We start from the raw sequence: 15,132 nt of genomic DNA on the forward strand, positions 1-15,132 counted from the left end.
AATGACATACATAAAAAAATGTTACATTACTAAATAAGCTATACTGAACAATGTAGTTTATACATACATGATGAAGTTGGGAAATCACCACTTCGGTGACTATAATCCATAAGATTACTAAGGGAGGAATCTGCTCTCCTCTCCAAATCTCTCCTCTCTCTCATTAAGTCTGTTCCAAATGAGCCAAGTACCATTGATGAAGATCTGGGAACTTGACTATGCCTCCAAGAAGAATCTTAAAATAATTGGAGAAGTTTTATTTCAGAGAAAATTTCCAAGTTTCTGACCATAGTAAATCTTTATTAATACAGAGGGAGGTTACTATGATTTATTTTGGGAATCCCCCGTTAGCAGAAGCAAAATCCAGAAAAACATAAAATCATTCACTCATGAACTCCAATTTTTTTTTTTTTTTGCAGGTGATGGGACTTGAACTCTGGGCCTGGGTGCTGACCCTGAGCTCTTTAGCTCAAGGCTACCACCCTACCCCTGGAACCACAGAGCCACTTCCATTTTTCTGGTGGTTAATTGGAAATAAAAGTCTCAGGTCCTTTTGTGCCTAGGCTGGCTTTAAACCATGATCCTCAAATCTCAGCCTCCTGAGTAGTTAGGATTACAGGTGTGAGCCACCAGCTTCCCTGGCACAAAATTGTTTCTTACTTAAACATTCTTGTTTTTGTTTCTTTAGTCCTGGGACTAGCACCCAGAACCTCACACATGTTTAGTGTGTATATATTATTATATGTATATATATATATATATATATTACATGAAAACACTTTCTTAAAACTGAAATCTATCCTCATATATAATAATAATTAAGTTTCCACAACACACGACAATATAAATGTCAAGCATAGCATTCTACCACTGATATATACTACCAATTTGAGAAAACTTTCATTACTGCTATAGCTCACTCTGTTTGGAATTATAATCTAAAATAGTATAGGATTTCATCTCATATTAAAATTAAAAATTAAACCTTTTATTTTTCTCATTGTTATTATTCAATTCTGCTTCTACCTTTCCTAGTTTCAATAGCTTAATAATTCCTCTTCATTAAGGGAAATGGCTCAGTGTATTCAATGTTATGCCATCATTCAGCAGAAGAGAACAAAATATACTGGCACAGTAGTGTTTGTCTATGGTAAGGTCATGTTCACTAATCTTATATTAGCTAACACTTTATTTGAAGAGTAGAATTTAAAAAAGAAACTCCACTTCCTACTCTTTCAACATTGGTTCAAGAAATACATACTTTTGTGTATAAACCAAAAGCTATAGAGTTTTTTTTTTTTGCCAGTCCTGGGCTCGAGCTCAGGGCCTGAGCACTGTCCTTGGACTTTCTCAAGGCTAGAGCTCTACCACTTGGGCCTCAGCACCACCTCCTGCTTTTTTCTATGTATGTGGTACCGAGGAATCGAACCCGAGTCTTCATGTATGCTAGGCAAGCACTTTAACCACTAGGCCAAACTCCCGGCCCAAGCTATAGTTTTGTGGGCAAACCATCTAAATGTAAGTGGGTACCTGCCCAATGCTACTCTTCTACTTAAAGACAGCTACGATCGTAGTTTTCTAGTTCCTTATATATACTTGTTATGAGATTAGTGCACACATCTTTTTTTGGGGGGGGGGGGGGGGATTGGCACGATTCTGTACCTCATTTCCAGAAGACATGCTTAGTAATGTTCAGCTAACTGCAATGAATTAAAGTCTACATATAGCCTGTTACTATAGGATATCTATCTATCTGTCTGTCTGTCTGTCTTTCTCTCGCCAGCCCTGGAGCTTGAACTCAGGGCCTGGGCACTGTTACTCATCTTCTTTTGCTCAAGGCTAGCACTACACCAACTTGAGCCACAGTGCCCCTTCTGGCTTTTTCCGTTTATGTGGTGCTGAGAAATTGAATCCAGGGCTTCATGAATGCTAGGCAAACACTCTACCACTAAAGCCACATTACCAGCCTGATATTTGTATGAAACTCAAATCAAAAATGCAAAATGAAGTTAATTTCAGTCCTAACATTAACATAAAGTAAAATCTTACAAATTCTACACAATTTCCAATCTGTTATCTTACACAAAATTCTATTTGCTCAATCCTAAATCTAAGAAAAATTATGCTATATTCTAGAGAAAAAGAATTTAAAATATGTATCTGTTAACTTTTACGGAAATTAAATAATCCTTACCCGATACAGAATTTAATCCACTTCCAACATTTCTTGACGCTGAGGTAGATGTACAGTTTGTACAGGAAAGTTTAGGTCTTTTTGAATCATGATCCCGTTGTTGGTTCTGTGATCTTGAGCGAGCTCCCTGAGTTATTTCAGATTCATTATACCATGTAGACTGAAATGGTGATGCTGATGCTGATGCTGACTATAAATTTTAAAAAATAAATAAGGAACAACAAAATATCTACAGTCAATACAAAATTTAATCTCTAATAGTTAATCAATTTTCTAAGAACCATTTATTCCCCAAGCACTAATTTTCTATCATGAAGATTTTCTATCTTTAGATTGGATGTCTTCTATTCATTCCTTTCCTACATTCTGCAATTGTATTTGCTATATAAGTTGATTTATTTTTTATATATTTTTATTGTAATTAATAGAAGGGTTATATTATATTCATCAGATAGAAGGTGCATTATTTCACAAACATTGATACCCTTTCTCATGTGCAAGTTGATTTGATTAAATCAAATCTTTTTTGTAGCTATATCTACGTGTGACTACAAAACAGTGGGAAACAAACACTTTCTGATTGTTTTTCAGGATGAAGTAGTTCAATATTCTTAGACACTTGTTTTGACTTCTTAAAGACAGGACATCTAAGAACACCATGGATCCATAAAATGTTTGCGAATGCCTTACTATGAAAATGAGTCTTACAAGTAATGACATTCTTTTTTCAAATTATTTCTGGTTAGGTGTAATGCACTCTGATGGTGAGCACTTAAGTGCTCAGGATAGCCAGGGATGCACAAGAACCTGCCTCAAAATATAAAAAACAAGCCAGATGCCAGTGGCTCACAAATAATACTAGTTACTCCAGAGGCTGAGATCTGAGGATTATGGTTCAAAGCAGTAAAGTCAGTAAGACTCTTACCTTTCTCTAACCAGCAAAAAGCCAGAAGTGGAGTTCTGGCTCCAGCCTTGAGCAAAAAAGCTAAAGGATTAGCACCCAGATCAGATCCTCAGTTAAAATCAAAGTACAATCAAATAAAACATTAAAAAAAAAATAAGTAGGCTAAGAGTTTGGCCTAGTAGTAAGAGTGCTTGCCTAGCATGCATGAAGAGCCACACATACACAGAGAAAGGACTCAAGAGGTAGAAGCCTACCCTTGAGCACAAAGAGGCTCAGGAAAAGAGCCCAGGCCCTCAATTCTAGCCCCATGGATGACAAAGAAAACAAAACACAGGAAAAGAATTTCTAAAGTCTAGAAATTCCATACCTAAAATTCAAGCTATATAAAGAACATATTTAAAAATGCTTAACTTTTCCTAACATATAAATATTTAAACACAAAATATCTCATATAAATACCACTAAATTGTATAAACTATTGTTCTCTAATTGTTTATGCAGTTTATTGAATATAATGCAGAAAATCTACTCTAGTCTCCATAAAAATGTTATATAAGCTGGTGGCTCATGTCTGTAACCCTAGCTACTTTGGAGGCTTATCATAGATACTATCATTGTTCGAATCAAGCCCGGGCAAAAATGTCTATGAGACTTTATCTCCAATTAATGCTAGACTACAGGTATGTCTCAAGAGCTAGAATGTCACCCAAGAGCAAAATGGCCAATTGAGAGCTAAAGTCTCTTGACAGCTAAATACCACCCCCCCACTCCCCGCCCCCCCAAAAAAGAAAAAAAAAATGGTCTTTATAATCTAGCACCTTTCAACAAATCTAAAATATATCCAGAGGAAGCATCTAAACTAGTTTAATTGCTATAATACAACAACAAATCAATGTAGTAAAAGGTAGTATTTATTTAATGTACCTATTTATTTTAACTCTTATTTTTGGTCTGTACTGAGGTTTGAATTTAAAAGATATGAGTCACTGTGCCCAGGCTAATTTTTAGCAATCTTATCAGAAAGGTCGCATGAAGAAGAAAATAAGTCATTTGCCAAGGTCTGTTTAGTGAAACAAGGTTCAGAATTTGTATTGCTCATTAATAAAATACATGAAAACAAATCAAAGATCAGTAGACAAAACTTTATCAATATTATTTAACATTTAAAATAAGGTTAAGTAAGCAGATCATATATAATCAATGATAGAACTTTGCCTAGCAAGAGCAAATATTTGTCTCCTGACACCATAAAAAATAAAATAATATAAAAATTGAAAGCAGTTAAGAGCAGGTAGTGTTTTGGAAAAACTTTTTTAACCTCATTTTCCCCTGAACACTTTATGCTTGTTACTATGCAAGATTGTCTGTTTTTACATGATACTTTGTACCATCACATACTGTTCAATACCCAAAGAGAAATTTTCACAATGATTTAGACTTGGTCACCTCATTAATCTTTTTTTTTTTTTTTTTTAAATATGGAACGCTTCACGAATTTGCGTGTCATCCTTGCGCAGGGGCCATGCTAATCTTCTCTGTATCGTTCCAATTTTAGTATATGTGCTGCCGAAGCGAGCACCACCTCATTAATCTTAACTCCTCTCCTTCCACAAAGCAATATACTTAGAAGTCATATTCTCAAAAATAACACTTAAAATCCTTACTCCCACTGTGCTTTGTGTACAGGCAAACATGTGTGCTTTTTAAAATATACAGCTTTTGGCCTGCTAAAAGAGCCATTCAAACATCACTACAAACTTAAATTGATATTTATGTTCTCAAGTACAAACTTTTCTGCTTTTGCAAAGTATTTTATATGTACCCCACCCTAATTCTGAGGTCCAAAACTTCTGAATATTAGCCATTTATTTCACTAATATTTTAATGATATTTTGATTACAGAATGTCTCAAAAATCTGGCTTACTTGTATCCAAAATTAAAATGTTACCTGATATTCAGAATCCAGTCTAAAAGAAGAGTCTCTGGAATGGTAGGTATCATTTAAACTAGTTCCTCTGCTTCCAGACATCACTCTTGCACTTAGGGAGCTGGAGGGCTGAACAGAAATTCTTCTTGGAATCCTGGAAGGTTTAGACTCCATTCTAAACGTTTCCTATGAAGGGTAAATTTTCATTAATTATCTTCTGAAAAACATGCAAGCCTTTCATTCTTAATCTTCCTTAATCACCAGTTTAAATCAAGAATTAACCACTAAATCAATTATATTAAAAAAGATAATCAGTGAAACTATCATCATTCCCATTCCTGTAAAGCCACAGATTGAAAGTTCAATCAAGGTTTCCCATGTAACAAACACATTAGACACGGGTGGCTCATGCCTATAATCCTATCTACTTAAGAGTCCGAGATCTAAGGATATCAGTTCAAAGTCAGCCTGGGCAGAAAAGCCCATGTGATGCTTACCTCCAATTAACCACCACAAAGCATCAGTTGAAAAGAAAGTTGGAAACTGGGACTAAGTATGGGGTTAAGTTTCACCACCATTTGCTTAGATTATTCTCAGTTTATGCACTGTAAAATCTATGTCATATCCCATAGTAATTATTAACAGTGTCTATATATTGTCCCTTAAAGTGGCCTAGTTTGGAAAGCAGAGGCACCTAACTTAAGAAATCTCTTCTACCATCAGGTTTTTAAGCTACATGCACATCTAATAAGCACATAAGACTTGCAGATCCTATTAAACTAGGAAAACTGAGGGGTTTGGTGGTAAGGGAAGGGATACTTACTGATCAAGATGCTTTGTAAAATGACATGTTGAATGGCAATTTGTGCAAGTACTTAAAGATAATAAAAATATAATTTAAAAATGATTGTAATTAGAAATTAGTGAATTTTAAATTGGAAATTCAAATGAAGAATACATCAGGAGAAAGTTATTCATGATTGAACACTGATATTCAAAATCATATAATGGAATCTCCAGCATCAAAAAAGTAAAACCTATAAATTACTAATCAGTATATGTGTTCAAGGCTATTAAACAAAAGGATTTTATGTGTATAATCTTAAGATTTTTAAGCAGGGATTTAATATTCTTTTTGAAAGTTGTCAACAGTTTTTTAATAACAAAATGTTACTTCATTATGCCATCAAAGTATACTTTGATTCTATTTATACCCAGATCTTACTTGCACGAAGAAACTAATCTGCTCAAGGCAAATCCCTTGGGAGAAGACAAAGAGGCAGAGTCCTTTGAGAGAGATAATTTGATACTGCATAGAACTATTTTTGGTAGCTCCTCTACATAAAATGATTGAATTTTAACAACGTAAGTGTTACATGAAAACTTATATAATTTTGTTGCATAAGTTACAGGTCAAAAGTAGAAAAAAAAAATAGGGGCTAGGAGTTTGGCCTAGTGGTAGAATGCTTACCTAGCATGCACAAAGACCAGGGTTCAATTCCTCCAAACCACATATGCAGAAAAGTCAAAAGTGGTACTATGGCTTAAGTGGTTGAGCTCTGCCTTGAGAAAAGGCCCAAGGACAATGCTCAGGTCCTGAGTTCAAGCTCCAGGACTGGCAAAAAAAAAGAAAAAAGAAAAAAATAGAGAAAGATAAAATGTGTAGTACATCAAAAACTTGTACCAGGCTACTTAACAAGGTTCTGTAATAAATATCTTTGACATTCATTCATTTGAAACATTTCTTCCTATTTGCCCAACACATTAATACTAAACAAAAGTAATGAGATACTATCTTTGTAGTACAAAACATAAGGTAGGGTGAAACACAACTGAATACATGGAGATAATGCCTACAAAGAAGTTAAGAGTCTAGTGTACAACTAAAGAAACAGCCATGGCTAAGCAAGGGTGGCTCAAGCCTGTAATCCTAGCTGTTCAAGAGACTGAGATCTGAGGATCACAGTTGGAAAACAGCCTGGGCAGAAAAGTCTGAGACTCTTACTTCCAATTAAATCACAGAAAAAGTGGAAATGGTGCTATGACTCAAGTGGTAGAATGCTTGCCTTAAGTGAAAAAAAGCTCTGAGACAGGACTGCCAAAAAATAAATAAATCAAAAGGAAGAAGAAAAGAATATATAACAAGTCCGTATGTATAGTCTTCTAATCTAATGGTCTCTTAGCTACTTTCTCTTGTAGTATTTCTTTAGGTTTAAATTTGATTCTAGACCTGGACAGTTCTCTTTTCCTGTGTTTGTAGTAAAATAAAATTTTATCCCCAGTGATGTCTTCCTTTGTAGTGCAGGCACTGTACTTCATTAACAGCTCTGCTAACATCATGGACTTATTTTTTAAAACTTGTTCTATAAAAAAAAATGAGGCATAACTAAAATTTGAGCTTGATGTGACTATCTCTGCCACCACTCAATTTGCATATAGTATTTATGACTGTTACACACAGCTTGCATAACAATTTTTACCTTGAGCCTCACTCAAGTTTCAGGCAAGACAATCCACTAGAATTCTGTGTTCACATCTCTCATGAACACATCTACGAATGACCACGTAGGCAGGCCCAGAAGTAAGAGGCCATATTTTCTGACCTCCAGAACTTGCTTCAGATCAAAAACAAGGTAATGAGCCAGAGAGCTGTGCATCTTAATATCAATAGTTGAGATTTTCACACTTCATAAAAATTTTTAGCCATAGAGTTCCTATAGCTATTATTTAACTGGTCGTTGACCTAACACTTCATACTTTTACTCTGATAAGTGTGCCTTTACTTCAAGACATTTAAGTAGTGACATATATAAATTAAGTGAAAAACAGGTATCTGTACTAATGTGATAGTTTAGACTTTTTAAAATCCTACTAAATAGCTTTTGTAGGTAGGCACTGGTGACTTATGCCTATAATCCTAGCTACTCAGGAGGCTGAGATCTGAGGATCTTAGTTCAAAGCCAGCCCGGGCAAAAAAAGTCCCCATGAGACGCTAATCTCCAATAAAATACTCAAAAAAGCCAGAAGTGGCCCTGTGGCTCAAGTGGTAGAGCACTAGCCTTGAGCATAAATGGGCTCAAGGGACAGTGCCCAGGTCCTGAGTTCAAGTGCCAAGACTAGCAAAAAAAAAAAAAAAGATAGCATTTAAGTATATTCACTTCTTTTTTTTCAAGGCAGAAAAATTTATTGGGGAAGAACAAATTGTCAGCTCTTGTGAGTTAGAAGACCTGCAGACGGAAGAGAAGGAAAGAGACTATTCACTTCTGTTCTGTGGAAATATGGCTAATGGTAGAATGTCTTCCTAGGAAGCACAAAGCCCTGAGTTTAAACCCCACCTCTCAAAAAAAAAAAAATCTTGCTTTAAACCTTCTTCTAATCTAGGTAAAAGCCTAGAGGAATTCTGTAGAATTCAGAAATTAATTCTTACCAGTTATGAGATTACCAAGATTTCAAGTAATCTGTTTAATGCAAGATTCATCTCACAAACTTTTCCTCTGACTGGACTTTCCAAGTATTAGAGAGACTACTTGGATAATGGGGGAGAGAAGACAATAGTTTTTCACTCATTATACAATGTCAGGCTTTGTCTGAAGAAAAATTCATGCTTACTATACATACTTCTATTTGCTTTTCAATCTAATAGAAACAGCACCACTTACCAAAGAAATTTCAAATGCTTTCCATCATTTTTCATAAATCTGATATAGTATATATTGCCAAAAGATCATGTGTTAGAAACAAAATCCCTATCCAAGAGGGTTGGGAGACAGGCCTAATGAGAAGGTTAGGAAATGAGCTTTTCATGATCATGAATAGACTAATACCCACTATAAGAAGTACCAGATTTAATCTCTCTTGTTTTCCTGTGTTTCTCTCGCCTTTCTGCATTCTTCCCTGAGATAATAAAAGGAGGCTCTCACCAGATGCTCTCTTCAATTTTAGACTTCCCATCCTCCAGAACAAAAACATGATCATATTATTTTAATGTTACATTAGAAATGTAAATTATCTGAGAAGCTGATTATGAAGGAGGAGAGTTACTTAATGGTTAAACTGGCTTGCTTAGTAGTAGGCACAAGGATCATATACACAAAGGTCACTGCAACAACAGTGAGATTATTTACAGCATGTTTCTATGGAATATGAACCAATGAAAAGTTTAAAAGAGGAATAGCAGCTGGATGCTGATGGTTCACATCAATAATCCTAGCTATTAGGAGGCTGAGAACTGAGGATCCTGGCTCAAAGTCAGCCTGGGAAGAAGTCTGAGAGTCTCCAATTAATTAGCCATAAGTGGGTCTGTGGCAAGCACAGGGATACTGCCCAGACCCTGAGTTCAAAACCCAGGACCAGTGCAATTAAAAAATTAAATTAAATTAAAAAGTACTGACTACTATACGACCTCTTAAGAGAGTACAGGTGAGCCCTGATGACTACAAATCTTTACAAAAACACAGAATTACAATCCTAAAACCAAGACTCTGTTTGTTCTTGGTAGAACTCATTTTAGGATGTTTGAACACATTCTTCTGCTGAATAATTTCATCTGAGGGGAAATTTTTTTTAATATTAACTTTCAAATGATAGTTTGGCTATCATTCATCTTCAAGTAAAAGACTGAAGATTTCAAGTACATGCAAAGCTGTCTTTGGAAATCCTAAATTCTTTAGGATTTCTATTTAATTTCCAAGTACCATCAAAAACCCTTAGTTCCAATTCAACTTTTTTTTTTTTTGCCAGTCCTGGGGCTCAAACTCTGGGTCTGGGTATTGTCTACGAGTTTATTTTTGCTCAAGTTTAGTGCTCCACCACCTGAGCCATAGCACCACGTTCAGCCTTTTCTAAGTAGTTTTTTTTGGAGCTAAGGGGCTTTCCTACCCAGACAGGCTTTGAACCATGATCCTCAGATCTGTCTTCTGAGCAGCTAGGATAACAGGCCTTTTCTGTGATCATTTAGTCTCACAGGGCATTCCTGCCCAGGCTGTCTCTGAACCACACTCCTCAGATCTCAGCCTCCTGAGTAGCTAGGATTATAGGCATGAGTCGCTGGTGCCCGGCCCAGTTCAACTTTTAAAAGTTACTGAATACCTAATAATAGAACATGACAATTAGATTTACCCTCTCATATCGTAACAGGATAAAAATAAATAACCATGCTACAGTGTAAGTCTAACAGCACAGATGTACAAACCGTACTTAGAATTTTCAATTCTTAAGAGCAGCCTTTCAAACCAGTCCTTAAAATAAGAAATGATTGACAAAATATCAAGAGCTTCTTCATAAAAGCAATGAAAAATTGACAAGAATTATTAGGTCACTAGTAAGTAAAATGAGAACTCAGAAAGGATAACTAGGAAAACCAGTTCAGCCCTGAGGGAATTTGTGGAGTTCTAAATTCAAATGTTCTTTGCTAGAGTGGTGGAGTGAAGTTAAAGCTTATAACATAAATAAGGTAAGAATGTACTCCTCACAATACACTGGATTCCAAGTTTGAGTTATTCTAATAAGAGGCTGAAGGCATGACAAAGGTAGTACAGCACTTGTCTAGCAAGTACAAATTTTTTAGTTCAAACTCCAGTACAATCAAACAATCCAGAAGTTATTATTCCAATACTGTCAGCCCTTGTGAAGATCTGTAGCCCAGAGTGATGTTGACTAGATAATAAAAATGAAAACTCAAACCCCAAATTTGATTTAAGGCATATCTACAATCAATTCAAACAAGGTGATACATGAGAGACATCTAATTATTTCTGAAAATGAGCTTTCCACGTAAGAAACAGGGGATGACTATATACTGAAATAAGACATTATTAACAAAGGCACTGAGGGGAAAAAATGGAAAACAAATGCCAATTCAAGTATTTTGAAAAGACTATTAAAAACTGCTTAGGGTGGATGTTAAATTTGCCTGTAGTCCTAGCTTCTTAGGAGGGTGAGATCTAATGATCATGGTTTGAAACCAGCCCAGGCAGGAAAGTCCATGAGAGTATAAAAAAAAGCCCTAAGTGGCACTGTGGTTCAAGTGGTAGAGCACTAGTTTTGAGCAAAAAAGCTCAGAGACAGCACAAGGCTTGAGTTCAAGCCTCAGGATGGGGACATGGTGTGTGAATATGCCCACCCATTTCACAAATTATATTTCTGACAACTATGTAAGACTTCAACTTGTTCTGTTTAGCCTTAACAAATTCATATGTAACTTTTACAGGAAAAGAGAACTGTACTGGCCCTTGAACTCAAGGCGCTAACTCCAACTTTTCACTCTAGGCTGCCACTCTACCACTTGGGTCAAAGCTCGACTTTTGACTTTTGTTGGTTAATTACAAAGAGGGCTAGGGCTCTATTTCTGTGTATGTGTTGGATCTGGGCCCAACTCTCATTCTGCTCTTCCTGGCTGGTGCTCTACCACTTGAGCCACATCTCAAGCGTTGCTTTGAACTTGATCTTCAAATCTCCACCTCCTGAGAAGCTAGGATTCTAGGCTTGAGTCTCTAGCACCCAGCCTAGTACTCTACTTTTAAAATCTTTCCTTAGAACTTCCCTCTCCTGGGCCGGGAGTTTGGCCTAGTGGTTAAAGTGCTTGCCTAGCATGCATGAAGACCCGGGTTTGATTCTTCGGTACCACATACATAGAAAAAAGCCAGAAGTGGTGCTGAGGCTCAAGTGGTAGAGCTCTAGCCTTGAGAAAGTCCAAGGACAGTGCTCAGGCGCTGAGCTGAAGCCCAGGACTGGCAAAAAAAAAAAAAAAAAGAACTTCCCTCTCCTAAATTATTATCTTGAACTAGTAAATTGGAAATACTATGAAACCATAAAATGAAGCATGGAGTGGTAAGTGCACACATTTACTCCCAGCACTTCTATGGTTGAAACAGAAGGATCCTGAATTCAAAGCCACATTGGAGTTACAGAATGAGACCATGCCTCAAAAGCAAAGCTGTAGGTAATATAGGAAAATACTTGGAGCAAAGGAGTTCTCCCACTCTAAATGACTATAGTTTTTCCCAGTGATGGTGGCTCACAACTATAATCCTACCTATTCAGGAGGCTAAGGTCTGAATATTTCAGACTATCATACTCTCACTTAAAATTGGCCAGGAAAAGGCTGGAGGTGGAATCATGGCTCAAGTACAAGTGTGCCTGTAAGTAGAAAGGCCATGAACAAGCTTGAGTTCATGCTTTATGACTGGCCACAAGAAAAAGAAAAACAAACAAACAAAGTTTTCCCAAAGTGGTAACACTGAAAGGCTTGGAGTTTTAGTTTAAGAAATCTGAAAAGCTGTGAGATTTATTGTGTTTAAGAAAAAGCATTTTGCTGGGCACTGGTGGCTTGCTCAGACCTGAAATCCTAGGTACTGAAGAGGCTGAGGAGATCAGATGATTGCAATTGGAAGCCAGCCTCGGCAGAAAAAGTCCCTGTGACACTCATCTGATACTCATCTCCAATTAACCACTCAAAAACTGGAAGTGGAGTTGTGGCTCAAGTGGTAAAGCAGTAGCCTTGAGAAAAAAAGCTTAAGGACAGCACCTGGGCCCAGAGTTCAAGCCCCAAGAATGGGAAAAACAGAACAAAGCACACATACCATATTTACATATTTGCCAGGAAACTTCTGTTTCTATACTAGCTATCCTATAAGTCTGAGTCATTGCTGGAAAAACACAATTACACTGTGTTTTCTGCTACTATGATCAATCAATGATTCAAAATGTAATTCACACTCCTATTCTTTCTTCCTCTCTTGTCCCAAGATCACAACTACCAGATATATGTGTCAATATCTTGAATCTCTCAAGCTGGGAAATCCTCCAGCTGAAGATGGAACCTCAATGAACCCAAACAAAACCAGATGTACTGCCCACCCAACAGGCTCACAGAATTGTAAAAAGCAGTCGCAATTTTAACCCAATTGATTCTGAAGTGGTTTCTTACATTCCATAATTTTTTCTTTCCTACTATTATCCTATTACTTTCTATCCTTAATCTATTATGAAAAACCTAGTTCTAAACTGAGTCTGAGTCAAAAATCTGTCTTAAATATCAAGGGAAGTTACAGCATGGATTTTACCAAAAGTATATCAGTACACAATATACTTATGGTTTAAGAGAAGTGACCCCACAAAACACCAATGTATCACAAGACAAAGAATCTTTGCAAGCACAGTTACAATTATTTGTCCTCACTCTCGTATCTTTTTTTTCTCCTAAAAATGAGAGAAATATTCTGTTTACCAATCCTAGTGAATAGACACATGCAGGCTACAAGTGATCAAGTGGGGGAAGCTCTGTGGGAAAACATTTGGAGCCTTATTTCCCTTATGTTTTTCACTGACACATACTTAACATAGATACATTTAATCTTAAAGTACAAATCAGGTAAACATTTAATACCTCCATGGGAAAGATAACCAGGCCTTTCTGTAATGAATTTATAGGCATCATGATTCACACTTCACTAACTGGAAACCATTTTAGGGCTCAATGCAAAGTGAGGAGCTTTCCCAGTTTAGACCTTTCCCTCTCCTAAAATAGCTGACAGGCGGGGCTTGGTGAATCATGTTATAATCCTAGCTACTCAGGAGGCTGAGATCTGAGTATCTCAAAGCCAGCCAGGGCATTAAAGCCCGTGAGACTCTTCAATTAACTATTAGAAAACGGGAAGTGGCGCTATGGCTCAAGGGGTAGGGTGGTAACCTTGAACTGAAGCTCAAGGACAGAGCTCAGGCTCAGAGTTCAAGCCCCAAGACTGACCAAAAAACAAAACAACAACAACAAAAAAACAGCTGACAAAAATGGATGCAATGCAGTAGGTGATTTAAAACCAAGTGTTCACCTGATCTAGCCTAACCAGGAGAGTCAGAGAAACATAGCTGAGAACAGGAAAAACCTGCTTTGATCACATTACATTCCTGTCAGGAAAAAAATAATAAAAATTAAGACTAGTGAAAAGTAAACTCCAGCCAAATTCAAATTACAAAGTAATTTTATTCCTTCTTTGAGCTTTTTTTTTGGGGGGGGGACACCTATTAGTAACTTTATTAAAAATAAAATTTTTGCAAAACATTAAGAATTTGCAATTAGATAAACGGATTCACTACACTGGAATTCTGCTTTAAAATGCATGTAATTTTAGTGTGAACTCAAAATCTTTTCAATTTTAAATTGTAATCTTTCTAATGTGACCTATTTTCATTCATTATTTGTATTTGAACAAATTAGTTAAGGTTAATTTATTGCTTGAAAGTTTGGTTTGACATTGGTCATCAGTAGCACAAACCTGCAATTCTACTCAGGAGGCTGAGACCTAAGGATCTCAATTCAAAGCCAAGAAACTACCCTAGACTCTTAGCAGCAATTAACTACCAAAACCCATGGCTGTGGCTCAAAGTGGGAGAGCACTAGTCTTGAAGACAAAAGTTCAGGGTTGCACTCAGGCCTTTAGTTCAAGCCCCAGAACCAGTACACACACACACACATACAAGTTTGGTTTGATAAAAGCTATCCATTTCACTTATACATGCACTATGTGGAACAAAAGAAATGTGTCACTAAAAATTATCTAATAATTTTTATTTGGGTTAGGGCTAAAACAAACTCTCCATTCCTCAGAACAGAGCAGATCTTCCATGTGATTAAATTTAATTTACTGAAAATTTCAGCTATGGGAAGCAAATTGTAACTTCCTTAAAAAAAAAAAGCATGACTTTGGGTTTATTTTTTTTTTTTAAATCCTACTCCTAGTCACCCTCCACATGTTAATTTAAGAAATACTTCCTGTTATTTTCTCCTAAGATTAAACACCCTTCCTTTTTGTTCCTACAATAGTACTACAATCTATGTTATCTATACATTAGTCTAATTCATGCGTTGTGAATGGAAGATGCTGTGTCAAGTACATTCTCGTAATGTGAAATCTTATTTGGCCATCAGACAAATCACAAATCATCAAAAATATTTTATACAACCTGATAAACTCTGCATCATAAAAATCATCTTCCTAAGCTGTTAAAATGTGGGTAACTTTAGTACATACAACAGATGAAGGGGTGTGAGAAATGGATATAGAACTGACAAAAAAATTGGTTCCCCAACAGCCATGAATGATGTTGCG

At 36.4% G+C, this 15,132-nt stretch overlaps 1 protein-coding gene and 1 non-coding gene across 6 annotated transcripts in view; both read right to left on the reverse strand.

The window, feature by feature from the left end:
- The window catches only part of Marchf7 (membrane associated ring-CH-type finger 7), a 36,424-nt gene that overhangs the window by 19,314 nt on the left and 1,978 nt on the right, over positions 1–15,132 (reverse strand). For 3 of the 5 annotated variants that reach the window (XM_090342769.1, XM_090342767.1, XM_090342768.1), the window contains exons 2-4: positions 5,048–5,212; positions 2,195–2,384; positions 68–235 (exon numbers count right to left, since the gene is read on the reverse strand). In XM_090342769.1, the coding sequence (XP_090198895.1) occupies positions 68–235; positions 2,195–2,384; positions 5,048–5,200 (511 nt within the window). In that variant the 5' untranslated portion in view covers positions 5,201–5,212. The remainder of the gene's footprint in view (positions 1–67; positions 236–2,194; positions 2,385–5,047; positions 5,213–15,132) is intronic. The other 2 variants (XM_090342771.1, XM_090342770.1) reach the window with 1 other exon arrangement.
- LOC150056312 (U6 spliceosomal RNA) lies at positions 4,571–4,677 on the reverse strand. Its single transcript, XR_016537364.1, has one exon. It is a non-coding gene; the product is annotated as a U6 spliceosomal RNA (small nuclear RNA).

This window comes from Megascapheus bottae, chromosome 12 (genome assembly GCF_031878675.1).
Source record: "Megascapheus bottae isolate mThoBot1 chromosome 12, mThoBot2.hap1, whole genome shotgun sequence".
Classification (NCBI taxonomy): Eukaryota; Metazoa; Chordata; class Mammalia; order Rodentia; family Geomyidae; genus Megascapheus; species Megascapheus bottae.